This window comes from Equus quagga, chromosome 17, assembly GCF_021613505.1.
Source record: "Equus quagga isolate Etosha38 chromosome 17, UCLA_HA_Equagga_1.0, whole genome shotgun sequence".
NCBI lineage: Eukaryota > Metazoa > Chordata > Mammalia > Perissodactyla > Equidae > Equus > Equus quagga.
In genome coordinates, this window is record NC_060283.1 from 2,803,561 (window position 1) to 2,830,969 (window position 27,409).

Below are 27,409 nucleotides of genomic sequence, written 5' to 3' on the forward strand. Positions count from 1 at the left end.
GTGGTGGTGATGGTGGTGGTAATGATTGTTTGACGGTCATGAATGATGGTGGTGGTGGTGGTGATGGGGGTGATGAGGTGATGATTGTGTGATGGGAATGGTTTATGATAGTGATGATGAAGGTATGGTACTGATGATGCTGATGGTACTGCTACTGCTGCTGATTTTCCTCACCAAGCCACTCCTTATTAACTCTGAAAGCATCCAGGTTTATGGGTTGATGTTTGTGTTTTATCAATTTTAGGCAGAGCTCATCTGCACAATTTTAATACTACACACTGTGATCAGAATATTCTCTCTTCTTCTCTTATGAAATCAACTAATTAGGGCTTTGATTGTAAGCAGCAAATTGTGTCTAATCTGCTGACTCCCTCGCCTCTTGCTGGCTTTCCAGGAGCCCCAGAGGGGGAGGCATGCAGGCTGGTGTTTGTTTTTCTGCCGTGGGTAATGACGGACGGGGGGTAGTTTTAAATATCACAGGTTACCAGGCCAGGCCAATTTGTCTGGAAGATGAAAAATAAACCTGCTTCTCTGGAGCAGACCTCTTGAGTCAAGTGAGAGCCAAGGTACGAAGAGATGGGCTGTGTTCTCTTCGTGTCTCTGTGCCCACAGAGCCCTTGTCAGCCCGGCGGCTGCCTCCACGGGGGCCGTCACGGGGGTTCTAACCCTCCCCAGCATGAGGATGTGCCTCTCGCTGGATGGAAGCCATCCATGTGGTCTTTCCCCTCAGACCACTCCAAGGAGCCGTTGGTGGCTGCTGTTGGTGTCATTCCCTTCTCCGGGTCAGGAGATGCAGGCTTGGCCCAGAGCAGCTCGGCTAGTAAACGGCAAAGCCACGCTTCCAAGCCCGCCCTGTATTTCTTCTTCCCCAGGCTGCGGGACACGTGCCTGTCACCCCTTAATTGGGGCGGGCGCAGCACTCCACCAGGCACAAGTCGTGTGCAGGATGTGGTCTTCGGGGTACATCTCTTCAAGGGAGGGTTGATCTGGGGGGCCAGATTCCAAGCCGCTCTGGTGACATCCGCATCCCACCTCTGTTCTTTCCCTTTTTGCTGACTGCGTGCATCTTAGCTCTTCCTGGATTTGTCTACCTAGACGGGCTCATTTCAGAGGATAATTTAAACTGGAAATGAATTCCTGACTTATAATTTGGAGTATTTAGTAATTCCTGGATGTGCCGTTTAAGCAAAGATGGCCCCTGTGCAGCGGACGTGAAAGCAGAGGGTGGGGCTTGGCGATCGGACTACCAGCTGGATAATCTTGGGCCAACCAGTAACCAGCGTCAGTGCTGACCTTGCCTCCTCTCTCATCATGCCCGTCTTTTTTTTTTTAATGAATGGGGCTGCTGCCTCATTCTTTGTGTTGTACCGGAAGATTCCCACTAGATCCAAAGAAGATATTCTTTGTTTTTTTAAAGATTGGCCCTGAGCTAACATCTGTTGCCAATCTTTTTTTTTTTTCCTTCTTCTTCTCCCCAAATGCCCCCAGTACATAGTTGTGTATTTTTAGTTGTGGCATGTGGGACGCCGCCTTAACATGGCTGGATGAGCGGTGTCATGTCCGTGGCCAGGATCCGAACCGGCGAAACCACTCGGCCACGGGGCCAGCCCCGCATGTCCGTTGCCTTATGCAGAGACCCCACTGTCCTCTTTCTCTAAGGGCTCCCCGCTTGCCCACCTGCCTCCATCTGCACTCCTCAGCCCGCCTTCCCTGGTAAGCTCATCAAGAGATTGCTGCTACCTTGACCTCCACGGTCCCTCTTGTTTCCTTGCCAACACACCCTGGTCACACTTCCATCCTGCCTCGCTCAGGGCAGCTGGCCACCCCCACGTGGCATTGCCATGGCCACACCTCTGTCCCCATCTGGCTCAGCCTCTCAGTTGGCATCATTTCTTGGTGTCCAGGCCACACACTCCTGTCGTCCATGCTCTCCCCCCCGCGGTGACCTCAGGCAGCCCTGTCTGTGTCCTTCAGAAAACACCGACGGCCCCGGTCAGCCCGTGCCGACTCACTTCTGCCCTGAGCTGTGTCTGTGATGTCCGCTGCCCAGCTGACGTCCCCAGCGGAGACCCTGGACGTGGCTCCAATTTAACTGCCTCTCCCTGCTCTGTAAATAGTGCTTTTCTCTCCATGGCTCCAGCCTGGAATCCGGGGTGCCCTCCTGTTCCTCACCATCCCTCTTGTCCCAGGTCTGGTCATCTCCCGAGGCCACCCCCTGCTGTCCCCTCCACCCATCCCATCCTTGCCCAGGCCACTGGTGTCTTTGCCCTGGACGGCTGCATTCCTGCCCACGGGTCTCCTGCCTTCTAGTATTCCTTCCCTCTGCTCCACTTTTCCACAGAGCACCACAGCGGCTTTGTACCAGGCCAATGGGTTTGTGTCCCCTGTGATGAAAATCGCCGTCATGTGAACCCGAAGGCCCTTGTCCGCCATCCAGCTCGTCTCCTGCCCTCCTCGCCCAGCTTCCCGCAGCCCAGCCCCAGCCTTCACACTCGCTGCTCCCTCTGCTGGGAATGCTTCCTCTGATTGTCACACGGCTCTTTTCTCATCACTGAGGCTCAGCTTAGAGGCCACCTCCTCAGGGAGGCCTTCCCTGACCACCTGCCCTCACTGTCCCTCTGTCATAAGACCCTCTCCTATCATTTGCATGGTGTGCTGTGTCCCTGGGGCCAGGATGGTACCTGGCAGGGTTGACATTCCGTATCCACTCGTTGCAAGCGTGAAGGAATACACTTTCTGGGTCTGCGTCTTTGTGTATAGGATGAGAATAATGGCGCCTGGGCTCCTGCAGGGAGTGGTGACCCACAGGGACGGCTCAGGGCGAGCCTCAGAGATGCTCAGGGAAGTAGGAGGGAAGTGTTAAGGAGAGAAGCATCGTTAAGGGAAGTGTCTCCGAAAAGTTCTGCCAAGAAGATAATTGTCAGCGAAAATGATATTCTTGCTGATGCCGTGGCCCTCAAAAGAATGCACATTGCTTCTGTATCTATATTCGCTTGACTTTATATTTAAAAGGATGCAGACACACCTCCGTGTATTATATAAGACACTTCAGAAAGGAGCTTGGGCCACTAGCACCGTGCCGGGGAGCAGCCAGGCTCCTCGTTAGCAACTCCTCTGGGTCACAGCTTTGCCTTTTTCTCCCTTTCTGAAGCTCCAGTTTTTCATTGAACCCTTGCAACCTCGGCTGCCTCATCTGTGAAATGGGCCTGCTGTCAGCCTCTGGCAGGGATGCTGTGAGCATCGAATCAGAAGGGACAGGGGGATCTGTTTTCTGAGCTGCAGAGCACGCACGTGTGCATGTGCACTCATATGCATGCACACACATACAGATGCACACGTGAGCATGCACACACATGGGGTAGAATTGTTATGAAGCCCAGTGAACCACTTGCCCTTTAATTTTGCAGTAGCCATCTGGCACGTGATCTCACTTGGAAATCTGGTAAATATTAGAGTGGTGGGCTGTGTGTCGAGGGGCTGGCTAATATTGACTCCAAGTCATCCTTGATGGTGCGTGCGGGATTTTTCTGGGATCCTGGCTAATTCCAGCTGCAGGGTATGAATGGCAGTGCCTGGCGAGGACCCATTCTTAGCGGTTTATAGGAAACACCCTTTAGGATGAGAATTTTCAGTGAAAGTCCTTGTGAACAATATGGAGCGCTTACAAGGAACTGCAGAGTTGGTGGGGTGCAGCGGGACGTCACTAGCCCCGCCCCAGAGGAGCTCTTGAATTCTGGATTCTGAATGGCCAGTTGCTCCCAGCTGGATGGTACCTTCAGGCCGCTCACTCACCCCTGGAGCTGGACTAGGGCGCACTTGGGACCCAGTACAAATTCGGTTTAGGGTGAGACACCCAGGCAGCCCTCACGTCCCCTGAGCCCATCGTGGGGTCCCCCCTGCTTGCTGCCCCAGGCCATGTGCACTCCCTCCTCTCCGACCTGCCCCCCGACACCCCAGATGCTGACCTGCCGAAATTCCTCCATCCTCCCAGCCCTGCGTTCCCTTCTCTGCCTCAGTTCTTGCAAATACTTTCTCCTTTTCTCCTCTCTTCTCTCCACGAACTTTTTTTCTCACTGGGGCATGATAATGCTGTTGTTTTAATTAATCTAACTAATTTTCTTTGGATTGTAAGTAACAGAACCCAACTAGGGGTAAATCAAGTGGAGAGTGAGGATGCTGGCTCGGGTTCTGGAAGCACAGGCAGGGGTGGGGAGGGCTGGAGCAGGACCAGAAAGTGCAGGGGCCTGTGTTCTAATAAAACTTTATTTATAAAACCATCTGGGCCAGATTTGGCGCCCCCGGGCTGCAGTTTGAGAGTCTGGAATAAAATGACAAGACCCCAGCCAGGTCCTGACCTGCCTGTCCCAGGTGTGTGGCTCAAGCTGGGTTTCAAGGGTGTGTCACCACTTGAGCTAACGCTGGGGCTTTCTTTTTAAATCCTGGGTTTAATTGTACCCCAAATAGGAAAGATGTGTTTCCTGAGCCTAGTTACATCTTTTTAGATTTTGTTAAAAACTTTTAGCTCCACAAAGCATTGAACATGAACGCATGCTCGTGGAACAAAGGTGAGCAGTGCAGGGAGGGCTCAGCTTCTCCTGTGGTCTCTGCTCCTGAACCGTCCTCTGCCACCCGTCAGATCCTTGCCCGTCCTCACACACTGGCAGCTTTGTTTCTAGACACCCTGGGCTCCTGGCGTGCGTTTCTCTCTGCTGCTCTTCTCCCCCAGCCTTCACCTCCTCGTGTGCTTCCTGCAGTCACATGGAGGCCAGCCTGCTCGCCCAAGGCCCACGGCTCCACGCCCCTCTGCCCCTCCCCGATGCACAGACCCCCCCGTGCCCTGGTCCCCAGGCCCCGTCTTCACCCCAGAGTGGTCCATGGAGGGCAGCCCTGTCCAGGCCTCAGATGGGACCTGAAGCAGCGTGCGTCCCTAAGCCCACAGGTGACCTTCACACGCACAGTGACCGAAGGCAGCCGTGGGGCATGGCTGAGGCCCCAGAACCCTGGTGGCCTGAGAGCCCAGAGGCCAGTTAATCCTTCTCTGCAGAACTCAGATCTACCCTGCCCTGTCCGTGTTTAATAAGCAGCCCACCCCTCTCAGATGCCTCCGCGCATTGCAGCTTGTGGAGTAAGGGGCCTCCGCCTGGCTTCTGTCTACTCCCTTCACAAGTGGGTTCTTCCCTCCAAACGTCATCAAGAGGTGGGAGCCCCGTGGGCCACTCCCCCCGGGTCATAGCATCGCGGCAGCTCCAGCTGGCAGCTGACGGCTCACTCTGCTTTGGCAAACCCAGCTGTGCTCTTGGCTTTCCCTTCCTCCGTGTGGAGTGGAAACCGTCTGCCTGTGTGGCAGCTTGCTCTCTCCCTCTGTCCCTCTGTGTGTGTGTGTGTCTGTCTGTCTATGCCTATCTCTGTCTCTCGCTCTGTCTTTGTCTCTATCTCTGTGTGTGTGTGTCTCCCTCTGTCTGCCTATCTGTCTCTCTCTGTCTGTCTCTGTCTCTCTCTGTGTCTGTCTGTCTGTCTGTCTCTGTGTCTGTGTCTCTCTTTCTCACTCTCTCTCTCTTGCTTGCTTCCCTTTTTTGCTATATAACATGTCTTTTGAGATATAATTCACACACTGTAAATTTACCCATCTAAAATCTACAGTTCACTGGTTTTTAGTCTGTTCACAGTTGTGGCCCCATGACCACAGTCAAACTAGAACATTTCGTCGCCCCAAACAGAGACCCGTAAGGATCACTCCCCATGGCCCTCCAGCGCCCCAGCCCTGGGCAGCCGCTCACCCACTGTCCATCTCCTTGGATTTCCAGCTTTCGTCTGCATCCTACTTCTCCACCAGGTCCTGTAACCTACGCCGTGTGCGCTCGCTGAGGCCCCTGCCTGTCCCCAGGCAGCCGGTCCCCTCTGGTCCAAGGTGGGGCCGCTGGCCTGTCGTTTTAAGCAGCTCCCTGGGTGGGAGCCCCTGGTTGGTTACTTCCTTACTCCTTCGGTCAGCGGTAGCGAGTGTCGAGCCTGGGGCATCGTGCCTCCCGTCTCTACGCTGGGCTCCGTGGGCAACGATGGGACAGCCCAGAGAGGCCCAGTGCCGGGGTTTGGCTGTGACTTGTGCTGGTGGCCGTCGGCACAGAGTCCTCGGAGAAGGTGCCCGGCCTGTGGCAGCCGCCCAGCTTTATGATGCACCATGGCCAGGCTTCGTGCCATCTTCTAGATGCTCTTTGAAAAACGTCGTTGACTTATTCTAAACAGCCCAGCCCCGTTTATTAGGCAAAGTATTCTTAGAACCAGTGTCGCTACTTCAGTATGTCGCCACCTGTCATTTTATCTGTAGGAATTTGTCCCCAGCTTCCAGGGTTGGCAGAAGTTCTCTGTCAGCCCCTCTGCACAAATGGCAGATGCTCCGTCACTGGACAGGAATAGATTTATTGTCATTGTAAAAATACGCAAGAAACGACTGTGGCCTGCCTTTTAAAAACACTAAAAAGTGCAAGTATGGAAAATAATAAGAAAAGATTCCTGCTGTTCACTCCCCCATCCTTTTTTCTTCCTGGAAAAGTAAATTCTGTGAACTGACACATGCCCTTCCAGACTTATTCTTTTCCTTTTCTATGAGGTAGATTCTGAGCTTTTAAAACGTAAATGAGATTAAGCTAGGTTATTGTTCTGAGACTTGCCTTTTCTACTTGGAAGTTCTTGGGTGTATTTCTTGTCGGTTTTTATCAATCCGCTTTGGTTTTTTCCTATAACCGCCTAGGCGGAGAATGTTTCAGAATGAGTCCCACTTTCCTTACTTTAGAACATTTTTGCCGTCTCTAGGTTTTCTCTTCTTTTCTTTTTGTGTTTCACTGATTATATATTTCATCCACATGTGCAAGACTTTCTGTCGAATTCAATCTTAAAATGTGGAATCATTTGGCCGTGGGGGTGTGTGTATTTTAGATTTTTATGGATCTTGCCAAGTTGCTGTCCAAAACGTTGCAGTCAAGCTTCACCTGACAGCATCCAGGGACCCGCTTAACTTCATCCTCGCCCCCTCGATGAACGAGAAACGCCCTCCTTTGAACTTTGCGTTTCCATTTCTCTGAGTTCCGGTGAGCCTCAGCCTCTGAGCGGGTTTCTTTAGAGACGGTCTGTGCCACCGTGGTCCAAACAGATTTCTTCTTTTCAATTTGCAGGACAGCTGTGCGAGGGTGCTGCTCTTTCGAGGCGGAAATAAGGAACTGAAAAACTACAACAGCCAGACTCCGTTCCAGGTAAGAAAGAGTTCTCAGAGACAGGGAACACCCACGTGTGCGTTATTGCGAGCGGTGGCTTTGGGTTTCTGCATATCCTGCCTGTCTGTGTGCGTGGTGTGAGGACGGCCCGTTGCGTTGGGGATGCTGTCTGCGTTTGGGGGCTGTGCCCTGCACTTCCATCCCTCCATCCCCTAGCACTGGGGCCGCTGACATATTTCAGTTTGCCTGTTCACCACTGGCTCCCTGCCCATTGGACCCAACAGCGTGAATAATGCGGCAATTTGTCTCTTTGGGGTATTCATTCAAGAAGGCCGCTTTGGAGAGGAACAAAGACATGGGTGCTGTTAATCGTGCAGCTGTTGGAAAATGCTGGCGTCGCTGCCCATCCTTTGAATGGGAAGAGCTCTGTGAGAATCTCACGGGGACATGGCTTGTCATCCATCTGCCACCCGCGCTGGGTCCGCTCTCCCACAGTGGAGGGCAGACAGCCTCGACCTGGCGTTGGCTAGGGCGTTCCCAAGTGATGCACTCAAGCCAGGGTCCTCATTGTTTTTGAGTTGTGTTCCAATATGTATCACACAAAATTTGCCATTTTAACCATTTCAAAGTGTATGATTCAGGGGCCTATTCTGGACATTTCTTAGAAACGGAATCACATAGTATATGGTCTTTTGTGTCTGGCTTCTTCCATTTAGCGTCGTGTTCTCAAGCGTCGTCCGTGTGGTAGCGTGGCTCAGTGCTTCATTCCTTTTAACGGGTGGATAGCATCCCATTGTATAAATATGGGCTCCTCTAACTTTAATGCAGCTGACCGGATGGTTAGGGTGACAAAAGTTTTTTTTCAGATCGCTGTTCTAAGTTGTAGAAATGCTTTCTGATGCTAAACACAGTCCGATATCTGCCCTTGAACTGAAAACTGAAGTGACCGGGATTCTTATTCGGAAATTACTTTTCTGTCTTATTGAGGTGAGGGAGAGATCTTTGATTAGAACTGGCTCCCATGGGTCTTTCTACTCGTACGCTTCTTACATGTTCCTACACATCCGGGCTTGCGGTCTTGACAATGAGCCAGTTCAATCCAAAAACTGGGCTGGACGTTTAATAACCACCGTTGGAAAGTTTCCTCGGTCCTTTAATGGTGGCCTGCCTGGAATTTAGTCTTGAATCTTCCCACTTGCAGATGGTAACGTAAAACGGATCATAGAAGTGAGCCCCTAGTTTGCTGTCATGTCTATAAAGGTTAGAGTTACTGTCCAAGAAAATCTCCCCTTTCCAGTTGTGATGACGAAGGAGACGTGGTTCCTTCCGCTGCATCGAGGGACCGAGTCTGCTCCTTTGGGCTTAGCTTTGGGTTGGTGGTCTTCGTTTAAAGATTTTTTTTTTTTTTGCCGTTCCATAATATATTTCTTTGATCCTTTATTTCTTTTAAGTCAAAATGTTGCTTAAATTGCTTAGCAAACAGCAGCTGATGCCCTTTGATTTGTGGTATGTGCTCAGATAGTACAAAAGAGTCACTTCTCACTCTTCTGGGCAGTGGCTTGTGACTGCCACCTGGTTCTCCAGGGAACTGAGTCATGCGTGGCGTCCAGGACGGAAGGTCCCTGTAGGCGGCCTGCCTGTCCGTCCCCTTACCCCGGGCAGTGATCACCTGGGATAGGGACACCCCTCTTACGGGAGTCATGGCAGGATGCTCAGGATACCCTCCCGCAGCGGAGCCACACCAGCCCCAGCCCAAGGCCATCTGTCTCTATTTTCAATAATCAATTGAGTGCCACAAATGATTCTGGGAGACAATTATGCAAAACACACTAGAATAATAGGACTTTGTACCCTGCAAACGTGGCTCCTGTAACCAGCGGAAATGAAAGCCTGGGTTGCTCGCTCTGCACTCCCAGAATGGGCTTCAACTGCGCGCTGGGAGCTGGTTTCCCTACCTTGTACCGCCCGCCTCATCGTGTTTTAATGATGCGAAGAGACTTAATTTAGTCTACAGATCCTTGCCTGTAAAATACCCCCAGGTTTCGTTTCTCATTCACAGTTCCTCCCATCCCAATCCTAAAAAAGAAACCGCTTCCTGTCGAGTTTACGGGAGAATGGTGTCTTGCCGCATCGTTTCACAGGGATCAGATATGTTCACCTGGAAAATGTCGGTGGTGCTCCGCTGCTGTTGTGGGTGCCAACTTGTCTAAGAAAGCTTGGAATTTTTGGCGGAGCTCATCTGGCCAAGCTTTTGCTTAATGATTTAATCCAAATGCTGGGCCAGCTGCATCAGCGAAATTTAGTCACTTGAGAGAAACGCAGCTCTCAGGCTGCCCCCCATCCCACTGCAGCAGAGCTCTGGGGCGGGGTCTGGTGCCGTGTGCTAGTTACCCCTCCAGAGTTTCTGATGCCCACTCAGGGGAGAGACTCGAAGGAGGGACAGAGGTGATCTTTTGAGGAGGAGGAGGAGAGGCACTTACAGCATTGCTGGGGCGCATCTTAAATAGTGATGACGATGCTGGTGATTGTGTGAATCTGCTCGGCGCCAGAACAGAACGCCACGGACTGGGCGGCGTAAACAGCGCTTATTTCTCACAGTTCTGGAGGCTGGACGTGCAAGATGAAGGTGCCGGCAAATTTAGTTTCTGCTGGAGGCTCTCCTCCTGGCTCGCAGAGGGCCACCTCCTCGCTGGCCCTTCCTCTGGGCACATGTGCAGACACAGAGCTTTCTGGTATTTCTCCCTCTTCTTGTAGGAACAATTCTGATTAAGGCTCCACCCCATGACCTCGTTTAACCTTAATTACCTCCCTACAGATTCCATCTCCAAATACCATCACAGTGGGGGTTAGGGCTTCAAAATACAAGTTTTGGGGGAGGCGCAATTCAGTTCGTAACAGTGATGGTGGTGATGATGATGATGATGACGATGATGACAATGGTGATGACAGTGATGATGCTGGTGATGGTGATGGTGATGGTGGTGATGATGATGATGACGATCATGACAATGGTGATGACAGTGATGATGCTGGTGATGGTGGTGATGATGATGATGACGATGATACAATGGTGATGACAGTGATGATGCTGGTGATGGTGATGATGGTGGTGATGATGATGACGATCATGACAATGGTGATGACAGTGATCATGCTGGTGATGGTGATGATGGTGGTGATGATGATGATGACGATGATGACAATGGTGATGACAGTGATGATGCTGGTGATGGTGATGATGGTGGTGATGATGATGATGACGATGATGACAATGGTGATGACAGTGATGATGCTGGTGATGGTGATGGTGATGGTGGTTATGATGATGGTGCTGATGGTGATGATGGTGATGAAGGCGGTGATGGTCCTGCTGACGGTGGCCATAATGGTGACGGCGTTGGTGATGATCGTAGCGATGATGACGATTAGGGTATCGGTGATGACAGTGGTCGTGATGAAGCTCTCCAGTTGCACAGAATTCTAAAGCTCACCAATGCTCATATATGTGTTCTCATTTAACGTACCACAACCCAATGAGATGGGCATTTATATCCCCAATTTATAGGAGAAACGGAATTATAGAGAGATGGATGCTGAGGCTTCCAAAATCAGTAAGGGGCCGAGCCTGGGGTCTCCAGGCCTCCTGACTTCCAGTCCGAGGCTCTGGGCTCTGGAGGGAGGAAGACACTTGCCCTGGTGTGTTTACCTTTCTTGCATCCTGGCGTGGAGTGAACGACGTCAGGAATCCTTGTGCTTTTTAGATTGCTCCGTCCGAGGGAGCAAACATATCCTGATTCTGAAGATAAAGACGGAGTGGAAAGAAGTCCACAGAAGCGTAAGGTCTAAGTGAGCGAGGGAGCGCAGCAAGGGAGAGGGGTGGAAACGGCCGCCGATGGCTCATTTGCTGTGCAGGTTGGCTCGGCGCTGGTGCCCGGCTCTGTAATCACACGCTAATGCAGGTGTGCTGTGAAGGTGTTTCACAGATGTGGCTCACATCTTCAGTCAGTTGATTTGCAGTAAAGGGAGGAACTCTCCATCATGTGGGTGGGCCTCCTCTAATCAGTTGGAGGGAGGCCTTAGGAGCAAAACCTGATGTTTCCCTGAGAAGAAGGGATTTGGTCTCAAGACTCTAACATAGAAAGCTTGCCTGAGTCTCCAGCCTGCCGGCCCGCCCCACAGACTTCAGACTTAGAACCGCACAATCGCATGAGCCAATTCCTTAAGATAATCTGTTAATATGTGTGTGTGTGTGTGTGCAGACACACAACGCCCCATGTCTGTTTCCCTGAAGACCTCTGGCTGATACACAGAATTGATTTGAGTGCTTCCTGCCTCCCAGCAGCTCCCTTCTGAAAGGGGCGCCCGTGGTTTTTGGAGGTATCAAGGTGACTTTCTTCCCACACATGTCACTGCTGTATCCGTCTCTGGATTGTATTCTGCAGCTGCTGATCTGACGTCCAGGAGCAGAGAGAGGGAGGAGAAAACAGGAGGAAAGGGCGAGGCAAGGAGAGGCCTTCCGAGCTGTCTAACGTGCGGGGTACATGAGGGTGAGATCGGTGGGAGGGGACAGCGAAGTCCTGGCCTCAGAAGGCTTTTTGGGGAAAGTTGGGCTCAGTAGCGCTGGGCGCCCTTCAGCGGGTGCGAGCTCTTTGCCCGCCCTGGATGAAGCCTCGTCTGTGATGCAGGCTCTGCTGTCGCCTCCGCTGACGAACAGGTGGGTGAACGGCCTGGGTCGCACAGCTCGTGGGGGACAGTGTGTGTTGCACACGGCCGCCCGACCCCATGCTCCTCCTTGAGCGTCGCGCTGGATGAGGAGGATGAGAAAGGGCAAAGCCGGAAACAAGGAGTATTAAATTCCTGGGGTCTCGGGCCGTAAATGGTGCCTGCCCCGCGCGGCAGAGCTGGGTGGTCCCGGGTGCCAATGACTCCGTGGGTGATGGTTCTTTTCCCTCAGGCCCCTCGCTGCGATTCACTCTCCGATCCCCAGGATGTGGCCTCGCCGCTGTCGCACGTTCTCTGGGGGGATGCTCGGCTCGTGAAAGTGGCCTCGTATCTCTCCTAAAACCTCAGATCCCGGCCTCCGTCCTTCAGACCCTCCGAGCACCTCATTTGCTTTTGCCCGGAGCTCCAAGTCAAGGCCACACATTTAGCGATGGAGCTGGAGAGGGATGAGCAGGTTCTCTGAGTCTCGCGCGACGCTGGATGGTGCAGGGAGCACCATGCCGATGACTGATGGCTCTAGAATCCATCTCCTCTGCTCTGGTCGAAGCAGCTGCCTCTGAGCTGCTGGACGGGCCAGAGACAAAGGCAGCCTGACGTTTGTCTGGGTTCTGGGTGGATTGCACTTTTTTTTGGGAAACTGATGAGATCCACCCAACAGGCACGTCTATTCCCTGTTCCTCCAGGCTCCTTTCTGAATTTCCTTCCTTTTTTAGTGATTCAAAAACAAAACTATTCATAGCGCCTCATTGGGTTGAAATCCACATGGATTTTAGAGCAAGGTCAAGGTGATTTTGTTTTCTCCCTCAGCCTGTTGCTTTTGTGTTGAGTGTCGTGAGCGGGGTCCCAGGATCTGCCCTGTTGTGCTGCCTTCTGTGCCGCAAATGGTATGAGCTGACACTGGGACATTGCAAAGTTAATGAAGGTGCATTAAACACACAGACGCGTGCACATGCATCCATGTGCACACAAAGACATGCACACACATACCTGCATGCACACACGTAGAGCTGCACATGTGGATGCACATAGACCTGCTCACACAGACACACGTGCATGCACACGCAGAGACACACACATATGCGCGTGTGTGCACATAGACCTGCATGCCTGCACACACACATACATGCACACACTGGCCTGCACATGTGCACACAGAGACACATGCTCACCCTCTAGAGGAGCTCATCTAATTTCGGAATGTGGAGGCTGTGGCTGTGCCTGTAAATCCAGCCCCAACGGGTGTTTTGCAGCGTTGTCCCCACCAGGTGCATGGTGACCGCTTTCCCTCATCCCTTTGGGGTCCTCCTTCTCCAGCTTTCCTGCTCAGGGAGACCGCCACCCACATGACCCCTGCACCCCCACCCACGATGGACCCTTGACCCAAAGACGGATCCTGGCCTGCCCTTCAGCTCACCTGGACCTCTGCCCATTGACTTCACACCTGAGCCAGGCAGATGTTCTGTCTCGGTGGGCGGTCAGCCAGCGAGGAGGAGCAGAGCAAGGTCCAGCCATTCCGGAGGCCGACCGTTTCCCAGCTTCTCTGGGCCCAGCTGGCCTGCGACCTGGCGGTTCCAGCCATGAGCAAGAAGGCAGGAGCCTGTTCTCAGGAGAGCAGACGAGACGCACGGCCGCCACCAAGGAAAAGGGCGCATCGTGCAAGTGACTAGAAAAGAAAGCAGGGGAGAGTGAGAAGAGAAAGGGCCGAGGGCTTGGGGGTGAGGAGGGGACCCGTCCGCTGGGGCCAGGCCTGAGCAGAGACAGGGCCACCGGGTGGGCAGCTGGGCACAGCACTGCACGGAGAGGGGCCACGCAGAGACCTGGAGTCTGGAAAGGACGGGGCGTGTGGAGGGAAGGAGGAGGGCACGCGGCCTGCAGTGGGATCCCAGGCAGGGTGAGGGAGGAGCATGGGAGGGGAGCTGGGCTGAACCGCAGCCCCCAAAGGACGTAGGTCCTCATGCCTGGAATCTGAGAATGTGGCCTTAGACGGCACAGACTCTACAGATGCGGTTAAGGATCTCGAGATGGGGACGTTACTGTGGACTATCCGGGGGGCTCCGAACCATCACAAGGGCTCTTAGGAGAGGACGCACGCAGAGGAGGAGGCCGCGTGACGATCCAGCAGAGGCTGGAGGGGTGCGGCCCCAGAAGCTGGAAGAGGCGGGAAGGACCCTCCCCTGGAGCCTCCGGAGGAAGCGCGGGGGCCCTGTGACACCTCCATGTCAGACTTCCTCTGACCCTTCAGGCACCTTAGCACTGTGGGTGCTGTCATCAGCATCACCTGCATGGGAGCGGGCCCCCCTTCGAGCCCAGGGAAGCAGGGCCAGGGCCACAGCCGAGGGCCCTGGGAGAGATGCCAAGACGATGCCCCCCGGGGGCTTCCAGGTAGTCAGCGAGCCACGCCTGGGGACCTCGCGACGCACAGGGGCTTTGAAACCCACATCGTGTGTGTTGATGGGGAGGCAGCGTTTGACCCTCGCAGAGGGAGTCAGGAAACACCAGATTTCGTCCTAGCTCTTTGCGTGGGTGACGACGAAAAGCTTCGTGTTTCCTGTCCGACCAGATCATATTTTTATTTCTTTTTCTCTCTTGCGGTGTGTTTAGAAGCAGCTGGCTGAGGCGGGAGCTGGGCACGCTGGTGCCTGCCTCTCGTCCTTGATCTGATGACCTTCTGAAGGGCAGGCAGCGTGCCACAGGCAGGGTACCAGCTCCCACTTACCTGGTTGATGGGATAAGCCGCTCGTGACAGTTCACCACCTGCCACTGAAGGGGGAATCTCACGCCAGAGAGTTTGACTGTGGCCCAGAAGCTTTTAAAAAATTCCTTGGCCTCATTTACACATCCAGGAATTTCATATAAAAATTCAGATTTCCAGCGTCCCTTGAAAAATGAGGAGAGGGGGCCTTTGTGTGTGTCGCCATTTGGCAGGAGTTTGGGGACCCTGCACTTTCCAGCTGCCACAGTCCCCACCACTCCTTACTGCTCACCCCACCAGCCTCATCCACTCTGTAGCCTGGGGTCCCTGCTGGGGGCACGCAGTCGGCAAAGCCATTTATTTTTAAGTAGTTCCTTTTGAAAGTTCCTCTGAAAGTCTTGTTTGGGATTCAGAGTCTGTGCTCCCAGAGAAACAGGGAAGTGGAAGTTGTATGTCTAGACAGGGGCAGAGAAACTTGGGTAACCCACAACGTTTGGGCTGATACCCCGTGATATCTGTGATGAGGAGTAACCAGGTTTTGAATTCAGCATTTCCTCCTGTATGTGTTGAGCTCCTGGTAAGAGCCACGCCCTCTTCTGGGTGCTGGTGGATACATCAGTGAGTGCACGATGCCCCCCGCCCTCCTGGACTGTGCATTAGTGGGACAGATAATTAACAGGTAAACAGATAAACATCTACCACGTCAGGGCTGTTAAATTACATGAAGACACAGATAGTAGGTGAGAGAGGCAGAGAGGAAGGGAGTGGAGCTGTGGAAGAGGGGGCTCTCTTAGGACAGGAGCCCAGCACGAACTGGGACATTTGAGCCGAGACCGGGAAAAAGCGAGGGAGGGAGGGAGCCATGCAGATATCTGGGGGGGAAGCGTTCCAGGGATGGGAACTGGCACGTGCAAAGGCCCTGGGGTCAGAATGTGCCTGGTGGGTTTGAGGAACAACAAGGAGGCCGGCCTGGGGAGCAGGGTGGACAGAGGCCAACGACAGTGGTGGGAACTGAGGCCACGGAGGGGCCACGTGACTTGGCGAGGATTTGGGGTTTTACTCTGAGTGGACGTGCAGTACCGATAGGACAGGAAAAAAAACTCTAAAGTGGAGATCAACCCATCCATCCGACCACTGTGTCATGATCCCGTGTGAAAAGCAGACGTGGCCACAGGAAGGTGAGCAACGTAGATGAAATCTCGCAGAGGTTACACAAAGGAGGCTCCTGGAGTCAGTGGAATGTCCCGGAGCTGCGCCGTCCCATACTGCGGCCACAGGACACGCATGGCTACTTAAACTTAATTACAGTTAAATAAAATGTAAGGTCACTTGCTCGCTCGCATCATGTGTATTTCAAGTGCTCCTTCCCTGCCGTATTGGACCGCGTTGTTCTGGAAGCCGATGGTTCTCAGTCCAGAGTGTCAGCATCATGTCCTTACGCCCGGGCACCGCGGGGCTGGTTTTCACCCTTTAAATGGCGAGAGTGTGCGCGTGTGTGAGTCGGCAGCGGGGAGGCTGCCTCCTCTGAGCCAGATGGGGGCAGGGCGGGGGGCTTTTCCTCGTTCCCGGTTAATCAGCGGGGTTGCGAGAGGGTTTGGGGAGCAGAGAGCAGGTCCTTCCCTGCACCCCGCTCAGGCACTCCAGCCCGCCCCGCAGTGTAGATGATGAGCGAAAGTTCCAGTTATTCCGTCTGTTCCCTCTAAGCCAGACCGTGAGCAGGGCCCGTGGAAACCGTCCCCACGCCCCACCCTGGGGCGCGTGGACAAGGCCGGGGCTGGGCCGTGCCGCTCCCCGTAGGCTGGGGCAAGCCCGCTCCCGCGAGTGCATGCTCAGGCCCCGGCTCACGTGCAGAGATGAGGCAGGTGCGGGAGCTGCTCCTCGTGATGCAAAAGCGAAGAAGTGGCATCAGTCCACAGCGCCGGGAAGCAGAGGGAAAGAGGTCGAGAGCTTTGGGGAAACAGGAAAGCGATGGACACATGATGACCACTCCCACAGGCCCCAGAAAGCCCTCTGCCTGTGTCGATGGGGAGAGCCAGGGGCCAGCCAGATCTGCATCAGGACCCCAGAAAGTCCGGGTGCTGGAGGCCAGGCTCTTTGGTGCTGAGGATGCAGGTGAGGCTGGACACAGGAGCAGTGGCTGAATGTACGGTGACTTACTAGGCCCGTGTGGGGACCCCGCTGACCTCACACCTCCCAGCTAGCATCCCTCACTCACTCACTCTGCTGCAGACACCTGGCCTCCTGCTGTCTCTCAAGGATGCCAAACACGTTCTGGCCCCAGGGCCTTTGCACTGCTGTCCCCTCTGAATAGAACCCCTCCCTCAAGTATTCTGTGTTTCATCTCCCAGTGAAAGCCCCCCGAGAGGAGCCCACACCCAGGGTTTCCAGTCCTCGTGTAGATGCTTCGAATCGAAAATGGGAACAGACAGCTGAGAATCACCGTTCGTCAAGGGAAGATCGCCAACATGAAAGGCAGACGCTAAACAAGCAGAAATAAAGATGCCAGACAGAAACCGAGAAATGGAGAGAACAGAAGGGAACTTCAAAAATACATACCTGATGTTGCTCAGTGCGGTGAGAGGAGACAGAGCCTGTGTGAAATGGAGCATTCACGGGGCTCTCGAATATGGATAACGAGAGCAAAATGCGATGGCAGCAGCGTGAAGAAGAACGCAGGGAGACAGATGGGACAACTGGACCACAGCGATGACTCACGGAGCCGCCAATCAGGGCCAGTGTCTGAGTAATGGAATTTCCAGAGGGAGCAGAAAGGAGACGGAGGAGAAATGAGCCAAGAGGTCACGCAGGGCAGGGCCACTGACCAGCACTTGAGAGTCCCCGTTGAAAAGGCCCCTGAATTTCCAGGGCAAATGCCCCCAGCGAGGTTGGGGGTCATGAGAGCTCAGACTTTAGGAATAGAGATAAAAATACAGTTCTGATGTTTCAAGAGAGAGAAACGCATTTTCGTCCAGAGGATGGGGGATCACACGTCTCGGCGGGGGCAGCACTGGAAGCTCATTGACCGGGAACTTAGTCTTTCCTTCCAAACTCCAGGGGCGGAACCTTCCAGAGCAGTATTCCAGGAAAGGAGCGTGAGGGTTCCCGAAGGCCTTCCAGACGCGCACATTCTCAATACGCGTCACTCACGTGCCCCCTTTCTCGGGGAGCTGCTGGAGGAGGAGCCCCCCCTGTTGAGGGGTCAGCCAGGAGACAGGGGGACCGTGGCCTGGTGGGGACCCTGGCACGGGGAGAGGCCAGAATGCCCGGGACGAACTGGGACCACCGACCGTGGCGGGCGTGGGAGCCGACGGTGCCAGGCCGGGTGTTGCCTGGAAGCGAAGGAAACAGAGAGGTGGTCTGGGGTGTTTGCACCTGCACGTGACAATTTACACCATGTCAGAACCTGGCGGTAAAGTAATGATAGGTAAATGGAAAAGCAGAGTTTAGAATGTGGCTGTCACTCACGCAAAGGAAAGGTGATCGTAGTTGACCGGCTCTCGGCCTCGGAGGAGAGTACGCAGCCGTCCAGTGTAAATGCGGCATGAGGATCGAGCCGAGGCCTGGGGCGCGGCTGTGCTGGCCTCATGATAAGTGAGCTGGTCCCTCATCTGCCCTGGGAGGACGTCAGTGACTAATATTTACACGGGAAGAAATCAAGACATCGCCAGAAGTGTGCTGTTTACCGACACGAGGTGAAGACCGGGAGAGCGGCTGGGTGTTGCCCGTGGTCGGGTGGGGAGGCGGGAGGGCGGAGCATGGCAGCTTACAGCCGGTGCAGACGGCTTTGATTTTCAAAGCATCCCCCGGATGCAGGGCCCTGATAGAGACTAAAACTTGATTTTTTTTTTTTCAAGAAAATCTTTAATATTATCCTTCCCCACTTCCTGTGATCTCTCCTTTGCCTGGTGAACTCCTATGCATCCTTCAGAACCAAAGCTCCTCCTCTGCAAGATGCTTTCCTAACCGGCCTGGGGCAGAACCAAGGGAGCTTTCCTTCTGGTGCCTGTCCCCCCAGGTAAACTGCCAAGTTCTTTGAGGAGAGGGTGCCCCATCCCTCCCGTCTTTGGGGTCTGGGTGTCCAGCACCGGACCTGGGTGCTCGAGACTGCAGTTGAAACGGGCAGAGGCTGGTGGGTCAGAGTTCCTTGTAATTTCTCACACCGGCCACCAGGTGGCGGCGTTAACACAGGACAGCTTGGTTGGTGCAGGCGTGCACCCGGTTAGGAAGCCGGGGTGCCGACCGTTCATGTACGATAGTTACAGATCAGCTGTTTATACCCTGAAGAAGTGTCTGTCCCTGTGTGTCCGTCCTCGAATTGCTCATCAGCGAGCTGTGAAGCAGAAAAACGACCCTGTCTCAGTCTGCTTGGGCCACCTCCAAATACCGTCACGCTGGGAGTCAGGACGTCAGCACAGGAGTTTGGGGGCACAGAAACACTCAGCCCATAACAGATGCAAACGGCGCGTCCGGGAGGTGGGTGGGTTTGGGGCCGAGGACGTTAAGGAGTCTTCTCCGTTTGCCGTGATGCCTCTGTCATCTGTAGTTTCACCACGCTTCACTTGTAACGTGTAACCTGCTGGCATCCTTCACGTGTAACTCTGGGAGCAGTCGTGTGTTCACGTGTGTGTCAGGCTCCGTGTTTGCACACGCTGTTAGATATCTTGTCTAGTTCATCAGGAGATGCCCCCACAGCTTTCTGGAATGAGGGAGAAGGAGGGAGAGGTCTGGCATTCACTGAGCATCCGCCACAGGCCATGCAGGGGGCTGAAGGCTTTAGGGGTCAAATGCGACCCTCGGATCCCCTGCATATCTAAATACCACAAGCGTGTTTCACAGATCAGCCAGCGAGGTGGAAGTGACATTTGGGGCTGTCACACTCCAGGCTTGTATTCCCTCTCTGAGCGGCCCCGTCCTGGGATTCACGCTGATAACACCCTGTTCGTCTTTGTTTCTCCATCAGAATGAGCGCAGCTCCACGGGGGCAGAGACCGAGGCCCCCATAATGACCGAGTCAGTATGTCCCCACACGTGTCACTCGTGGGTCCCCAGCAAATACTGATGGGCGAATGAATGAAACGCCCTGTGACCCCTGCTGGGTGCCAGTTCACAATGGTGTTTCTCATCTTCCTCTCCTAATCTCCTCCCTGTGAAATGTTAATACTGTGGATACGCTGCAAGTGTCTGTGTGTGCTGTCTGTGTGGCTCTGCCTTATGCGTGAAAAGAGTAAAATATTTTTGCCCCCTGAGAACTGATTTCAATTTTCACCCACCAGGAGGGAGCGGATATCACCCTTTTAAGAATGGCTTAAGATAGTTGAGCTTTCTGGTTTGGGGAAAATGGCCAGTTTTTGTGTAACTGGGTCACTTCTGCTGGGGATCCTCAGAGAGGAAAGGGGAAAAGAGAAGAATGGAAGAGAAGTCGGGGCTTCCAGGGGCGGCTGCAACGAGTGGCCCCAGATTGGGGTGCTGTTTGTGTCCTTCCCAGTCCAGAGGCTGAAGCCTGAAATCACGGTGTCACAGGGCCGCGCTCCCTCTGGAGGCTCATGGGGAGGGTCCTTCCTGCCTCTTCTGGCTTCTGGGGGCTCCAGGCATCCTGGGCTTGTGGCTGCATCCCTCCAGCCTCTGCCTCTGTCCCCACGTGGCCTCCTCCTCTTTATTTCAATCCCCCTCTGCCTCCGTCTTACAAGGACGTTTGTGGTTACGTTTAGGGCCCACACAGATAGTGTCTCCATCTCAAGATCCTTAACTTCATCACGTCTGCAAAGCCCCGTTTTTGGCACGTCAGGTTGTCTATCCCCAGGCTCGCTGAGCACCTGGTGCATCATGGAGGAGAGGTAGCTGTGCCCATCGCAGAGAAGGAGCTGGGACTTACATGAAGGGACAGGGTCGTCATCGCACTCCATTTGAGCACCACGTCTGTGTGGCCGCGAGGAAGCTCTTTCGAGAATGTGCCTGGCGCCCGTGTCGTCCACAGCACAGGGCTGACCTGCCCCCTGGGTCCCGAGAAGGTTGTAGGGTCTGGGAGGTACCAAGGAACTGACGAAGACACAGCCGCTTGTCCCCCATCCGAAGCTCGTGTGGGAGGAAGGGTTTCGTTCAGGTGCTGGGGTGCCCAGCAGGTCCCTCGATAGAGCCAGTCGACAGATCTCCGTGCAAGCCTCTGCGTTTCTCTTGGCTTTCGGTTTCTGCACATTTTCCTGATTGCCACTTGTCTCTGGGACTTTCACACCATTTTAGGGCTCTCCATCGCTAGTTCTCCTAAAGGGACATTTTCTTCCATCTCCTCTCAGTTTTGAAAGCATCTGAGCATCTGCTGTGTGGTGATTCTTAAACTTTTCTTCCAGACGTGAGCAACGTTGATCTTGTCACTCTATTAAAAAAATGTCGCTCTGCACAGTGTCCTCACTTATGCAGGGCTGTCAAGGGTCATGTCTTAACGCCAAGCGGAGGACAGGGTTTGGGCAGGACAGACGTGCCTGTCTGTGGCTACAAGTCCCAGGCTTCCCATTTAAAAGCTGCAGCTGGTGGCGACAGTTCTAAAAAGGTCACGCCAATCAGGAAATCCCAGGGAAGAAAAAGGACGCCAGAGTCAATTCCAGCGAGGAACGATGTTTCTACCGGGAGAGTCAGTGTTGACTAAGTCACATCAAGGACCGAGGTGGGTACCACTGTAATTCGCTCACTCTTTTGGGGCACTCAGTATGTATTCACTTGCTCACAACCTCTGGCCTCTCTGCTTTAGGGAGGGCTGTCGGGGAATGTGGGGTGGGGGGCGGTGCTTGGGCCTGGGGAGGTGAGAAGGGTAAGACATGGGTCCCTGGCCTGCCATAGCTCACCTGGCCAGCACCATCTCTCAGCAAGCCAAGTCCTTTTTTTGTTGTTGTTGTTGTTAGGAAGATTAGCCCTGAGCTAACTACTGCCAATCCTCCTCTTTTTTTGCTGAGGAAGACTGGCCCTGAGCTAACATCCATGCCCATCTTCCTCTACTTTATATGTGGGACGCCTACCACAGCATGGCTTTTGCCAAGTGCTGCCGTGTCCGCACCCGGGATCCGAACCGGTGAACCCCGGGCCGCCGAGAAGCAGAACGTGCGAACTTAACTGCTGCACCACTGGGCCAGCCCCAAGCCAAGTCCTTTGACGCAGAGCTGTTTCCAAGTGGCTTCTAGTTGCCAACATGGTCATCAGAGACCACAGGGATTGCCAACAAAATAGAGAAATAAATAGCAAAGAGAAGCATGTGGTCTTCCTTGGTTTGCCTGTCGCTTTAGAGGTGTTTGTAAGCTCTCAGGCTGGTCTTGGTACCGACTGGAATTCTTGTCCATCGTTTCTGTTAATGTTTCCAGGACAAGCTCCAGAGACTTGGCATTTAAGGCCTGAGATTTATTCAAGAGAGAGAAATCGCAGCCAGCTGTGACACTCCCAAGGCCGGATTGATGTCAATTAGTGTGAGATTTCAGCCACCAGCATCCCGGCGTGGTACAACTCATGGTTCAGCCCGTGCTGCCGGGGTCGGGGTACGGGCTCGAATTGGCTCCGATTGGAAGCTAACCCCGAGCTGTCTACGATGGACGCCTTGAAATCTGTGCTTTATTAGGAACAATTTGCAATACAGGGTCCAGCCTCAGGTGTCTGTTAGCGTTGCAAAGAAAGAACTCAGTGCAAAGGTTTCTCTGCTTTTCAGACCTTGGAGTTTTAGATGCATTCTCTAGCTACCTCTCTTGGAGGCCTTTCGGCTCCTGGAAAAGCATCTTTTATGGCTGAATCTGTGTTTTATTCATCCTTTAATGAGAGAGGGCCTGGCACATAGTAGATGTGCTTGCCGATTAAATAAATGGATGAAAAATAATTCAGCATTGAGTTGGGAGAAGACCTCATGCCCAGACAGAATAGTCGGTTGTGGTTTTAGATTTTAGGGTGCTGGAGAGATCGCATGACCCACGGTGGCCTCCTGAGGCGGGTTCCGGACAGCTCCGTGCTGTCTGTGAGCGACGGGCATGGCTGTAGCTCCTGCTTTCGCCCACGGCTAACCACGTAGTCAGGGCTAGTTCCTAATAAGGCTTGGTTCTTCTGTCTGCAAAATGGGCCTAAGTTGTCCAGCCCTTTGAGCAGAGGGCACGGGGGGTGAAGGTAATAGGGCAGTTAGCTTAGGGCCTGCTCCGTCCCTCTGCACATGTCCGCGCTGTCGCTCCGTCGCTTGAGTTTCTGTCTCAGTCCCAGCCTCTGATCGCTCCCCTGTTCAACGGTGGCACTTCTGCCCGTCTCGGGGACCCCTTGTGAGCGCTGCAGATCATTTACCCAGCGGCCTTCAGGACTCGTTACTGTGGTCATCGGCTCGCCGCCTGGCTGAGAGAAGGTAATTTGGCTCCCATATGCTTCCAGCTCTCTAGAGCCAGTGGCCTGTCTGGAGCCCACCGTTGGTGCTCTGGAAAGCCCACCTCTTGGTGCCCCCTTTGTCTCACCCAGTCTCTGGGGCTCCCTTCTCGTGTGTCGTATGTCCTCGTCAGTGGTATTTAAAAGATCTCCCAGCAGCCTCTTTCCCATCATTGGCACATAAATAACGAGCGTCGTGCAATCAGGGCTGTCTTGTATTTGATGAAACCCGGTTGTCACGGTGACAATAAGCCAGGAGGGGGTGTCAGGAGGTCACTTGGTCTGGGGCTCAGCAGACTTCCCTGGACACAGCCATCCACCTGAAAGCTGAGTAACCCAGCTCAGGAGCAGGCAGGCGGGTGGGGAAGGACCGCTTCCCAGGCTGGGAGCCGTGTGTCATGTCTGAAGGTTCCACGGCAGGAAGGTGCTGGCTGTGCGGAAAGTAGAACGAGGAGGGGGAGGCTGGCCCCAAGCATGGGGCCCGCGTGACACGTGGCCTCGAAGCCCACGGGCGGATTCTGGATTCGCAGTAAGAGGCGAACACCTGGTTTCAGTGTGCTCCGTGTGTGATGCTGACTCATGTCTGCTTTTTTAAAAATTGTGGTAAAATACATATTTCCAGTGTCACTGCATCTTCCTGCTTTTCAAGAACATTTAGAAAATTCGATTTTTTTCAATTTGGTAAAATATATGTAATGTAGAAATGGCCATCTTAACCATCGTAGATGCACGGTTCTGTGGCATTAAGCGCGTTCACAATGTCCTGCAACCGTCACGACCGTCCATCCCCAGATCGTCTCCACTTTCCCAAACTGAAGCTCTGCCCCCGTTAAACGCTCACTCCCCACCTCTCCCCCGCCGCTGGCGCCCAGCATCCTACTGTCTGTCTCTATGAATTTGATGACTCCAGGGACCTCATATGAGTGGGATCACACGGTATTTGTCCTTTGTGTCTGGCTTATATCACTCGGCATCATGTCCTTTTTAAGGCTGAGTGCCATTCCACTGTGCGGAGGCGCCACACGTCGATAATTCGTTCATCCGTCCATGGACGCTTGGGTTGCTTCCAGCCGCGGGCTGTTGTGAAGGATACTGCTGCGGACAGGGGCGCACGAATGGTTCTTTAGACCCCTGCTCTCAGTTCTTTTGGGTATAGACCCAGAGTGGGATTCCTGGATCAAATGATGATTCTATGTTTAATGTTTTGGGGGACCCTCCATTCTGTTTTCCACGGCAGCTGCACCATTTCACCTTCCCCCCAGCAATGCACGAGGTTCCGGTTTTTCCACATCCTCGCCAACACTCGTCGTTTTTGTTTTGCTCATACAGTAGCCATCCTGATGCCTGTAAGGTGGTGCACTCTGTCTTTTTAAGTAGCTTTGTGTCTGTGGAACCACCAGGACAATATTGTAATGGTGGAGGGGGAGCCTGACCAGGGGGCCTAGCTAGGAGGCCCCCAGACCTGCAGGTGGTGGGCCCCACATGGGGTCTTTGAGGGCCTGGCTGCATCCCAGGGGCCACTGTCCTTGGTTTTGCTCTGTACTGACGGAAGACTGAGTGATCACAAGAGGATGCCTGCTCACACCCTGGGATGTGCGGACCTCAGCCTGACGTGGGAAACTGGCTCTAATGTCTTTCTTAATTGGCCTGAAGTTAGTGACCTGGGCTCCCCTTCTCTTGGTTGATTTCTCTCCATCTGCTGCCCCCTGGCTGGAACAGCACAGGCATCGGACCCAGCAGAGCTTTGTTGCTTCTGCTGCTGACTGGGTTCAAAAACCCCTTGATCAACCCATTCCTGAAGCGTCTAAGATGAGGCTTTGCTTTATATAGGCCAGGGTTTCAGATAAAAACCGGTACATATGGAAATTAATATTTCCTGTGGCTCTTGTTAGAGACCATGACTTTCTTTCCTTAAAGGAACTTTGTTTTCATCATTACGATACCTATCGCCAAGGCGGAACCAACGCTTTTGTCCAGAATCTGATGTCCCCAAAATGTTTCCTTCCAGGAGCGTCACTGTTTCAGCTTGAAAAAGACATTTGCAATGGAAGATACGGTGTCACAGAGATTATGGTAATTCTAAGAAGTTTAGAGTGGGTTTATGGAAATGGGTAATAAATATTGCATATAGAGACTCAGAGGTTTTTTTAAAAAAGCAATATTTGTTATGCTAATTTTGAATTGCCAGGATTTCTGCAGGCTTGGAAGTGGATGATGTTTTTCATTCTTTTTTTGAAATGTTAGGAGGAGGATTTTTCCGTTTGGAAAAGTTATCAGGGTAGTTGAGAGCTTTGCGTCTGTGCCAAAGAGGTGGGCCCTTAAACAGGCGATGGCTTTCGGAAGACAGGGACACACAGCGATGCTGGATTGTTCGTGCCCGGCTCCTTGCTATCGCCCCGCGGGCCAGCAGATGGCCTGCAGCTTAGAAGCGTGCCTTTGGCATCATTACACCATCTCTCCATCCTTTGAATGGATAGGTGAGGTCATAAAGATGACCTGGAAAACCCGAGCCTGGTGACCTGTTGATAATGGCATCACCTCGAAAAGGCACGTGAAGCCAGATGATCCTTTGGCACCCTCAGTCCCTCTTGTCCCCACTTTCCGTGGCCAAGGCAGCAGCTCTGACGGGGGTCTCAGGAGCCCTTATGCTGCCCCCTCCAGGAAGCGGGAGTAGGAGTGACAAGGACTCCTGTCCGTGGTTTTCCAGCACTCGGTGCTTGGTTATGGTTTTGAAGCAGAAAAATTTTTATTTTTTAAGGTATAATTCACATACCACGCAACTCACCCATTTACCGTGTATAATTCAGCGGGTTTTGGTGTATTCGCAGATATATACGACCACCATCACCACAGTCAGTTTCAGAACACTTTCCTCACCTCCAGAAGACAGACTTTTACTATCATTCTCCTAACCACTCCCCTCCCCGCCCCAGCCAACACGAACCCACTTTGTCTGTATGGATTTCCCTAGTCTGGACATTTCTACAGACGGAGCCGTACAGTATGTGGCCTTCTGTGTCTGGCTTCTTTCACTGAGCAGCACGTTCTCAAGGTTCATCCATGTTGTAGCAGGTGTCGCTGCTTCCTTCCTTTTCACGGCTGAGCAATATTCCATTGTACGGACAGACCACAGTTGGACGCCCACTCATCAGTTGATGGCTTCTCTGCTTTCTTGCTGTCGCAAGATGCATTTAGGCTTGCCAGACCAGCCCCCATGGCCGATGACCTCTTCCCAGAGCTGGTGTTAACCTGGGAGTGGCTCAGGTTCAGCATTCCACACTGGCCGAACAGGGTAACTGAGAAAGAGCTGGAATAAGATAAAAACAATAAATAGAATAGTGACAACTTGTACTTGTTACTTGCCTTGGTCAGCTTACACTAGTTTATGTGAGGTGACAGACGTCCCCATGTTGTCAGTGGCTTCCGGCCGTCTGGTGACAATGCAGTAAGGCTTTCTCCCAGTCTTGTCTCTGTCGCAGGATCTTCGTAAATCGTTGGGAGACACCCGCGCCCGTACGTTTACTATGATCTACGGTTGCTTTCTTGCTATCGCAACTCTCCATCCCTCTCACCCCTGCTCTCTATCCCTGTCAGCATCCTCGTCACCGTCGTCTTTACGGTGCCCATTACGTGGCATGGACAGCTCACATTTCTGTAGCCAGCCAGGGCCTGGCTGCTTCGTGTGCTGTGGTCCGTTGAATAATGGCCCCCCAATGAGGTCCACATCCTAATCCCAAAAGCCTGTGACTGTGTTACCTTGCGTGGCTGGAGGAACTTGGCAGGCGTGAGTCAGTGAAGGATCTTGAGAAGGGAGATGATCCTGGATGCTCTGGGTGGACCCAGTGTCATCACAGGGTCCTTAAAGGGGGGAGGCACGAGGGTCAGAGTGAGAGAAGGAGACGTGATGATGGAAACAGGCTGGAGAGAAAAAGCGATCTGAAGATGCTGTTGGCCTTGCTGATGGAGGAAGGGGCCGTGGGTCAAGGGATGCGGGGGGCCTCTAGAAGCTGGAAAAGTCAGGGGAACTGATTAGAGCTAGAGAAGGCTAGAGCTTCCTAGAGCTTCCAGAAGGAGCCAGCCCTGATGCCGCCTTGCCTTTGGGCCTTCTGACCTCTAGAACGTGAGATAAGAGATGTGTGTTGTGTTGAGCCACTGCGTTTGTGGTCATTAGTTAGAGCAGCAGTGGGAAGCTCATACTTACATCCTGGTCAGTGAGCAGCAGCCCTTCGGGGCCGGTCCTGTTCTCATCCCTGTAGTACAGATGAGGACGCTGAGCACAGAGACATCAAGTGCCCTCCTCGGACTTTCAAACCCAGGCGTCCTGCTCGCCCCATTGTACCCCTCCTATTTTTCTGCAAAGACGTTCTTCCTTCTTATGATACAAGCTAACACATGGTGACCACGGCTACAGATGCTG

At 53.3% G+C, this 27,409-nt stretch overlaps 1 protein-coding gene across 8 annotated transcripts in view; it reads left to right on the forward strand.

Annotated features, from left to right (window-relative positions):
• The window catches only part of SHANK2 (SH3 and multiple ankyrin repeat domains 2), a 559,847-nt gene that overhangs the window by 135,791 nt on the left and 396,647 nt on the right, over positions 1-27,409 (forward strand). For all 8 annotated transcript variants that reach the window (XM_046643796.1, XM_046643794.1, XM_046643795.1 and 5 more), the window contains one exon: positions 7,167-7,244. In XM_046643796.1, the coding sequence (XP_046499752.1) occupies positions 7,167-7,244 (78 nt within the window). The remainder of the gene's footprint in view (positions 1-7,166; positions 7,245-27,409) is intronic.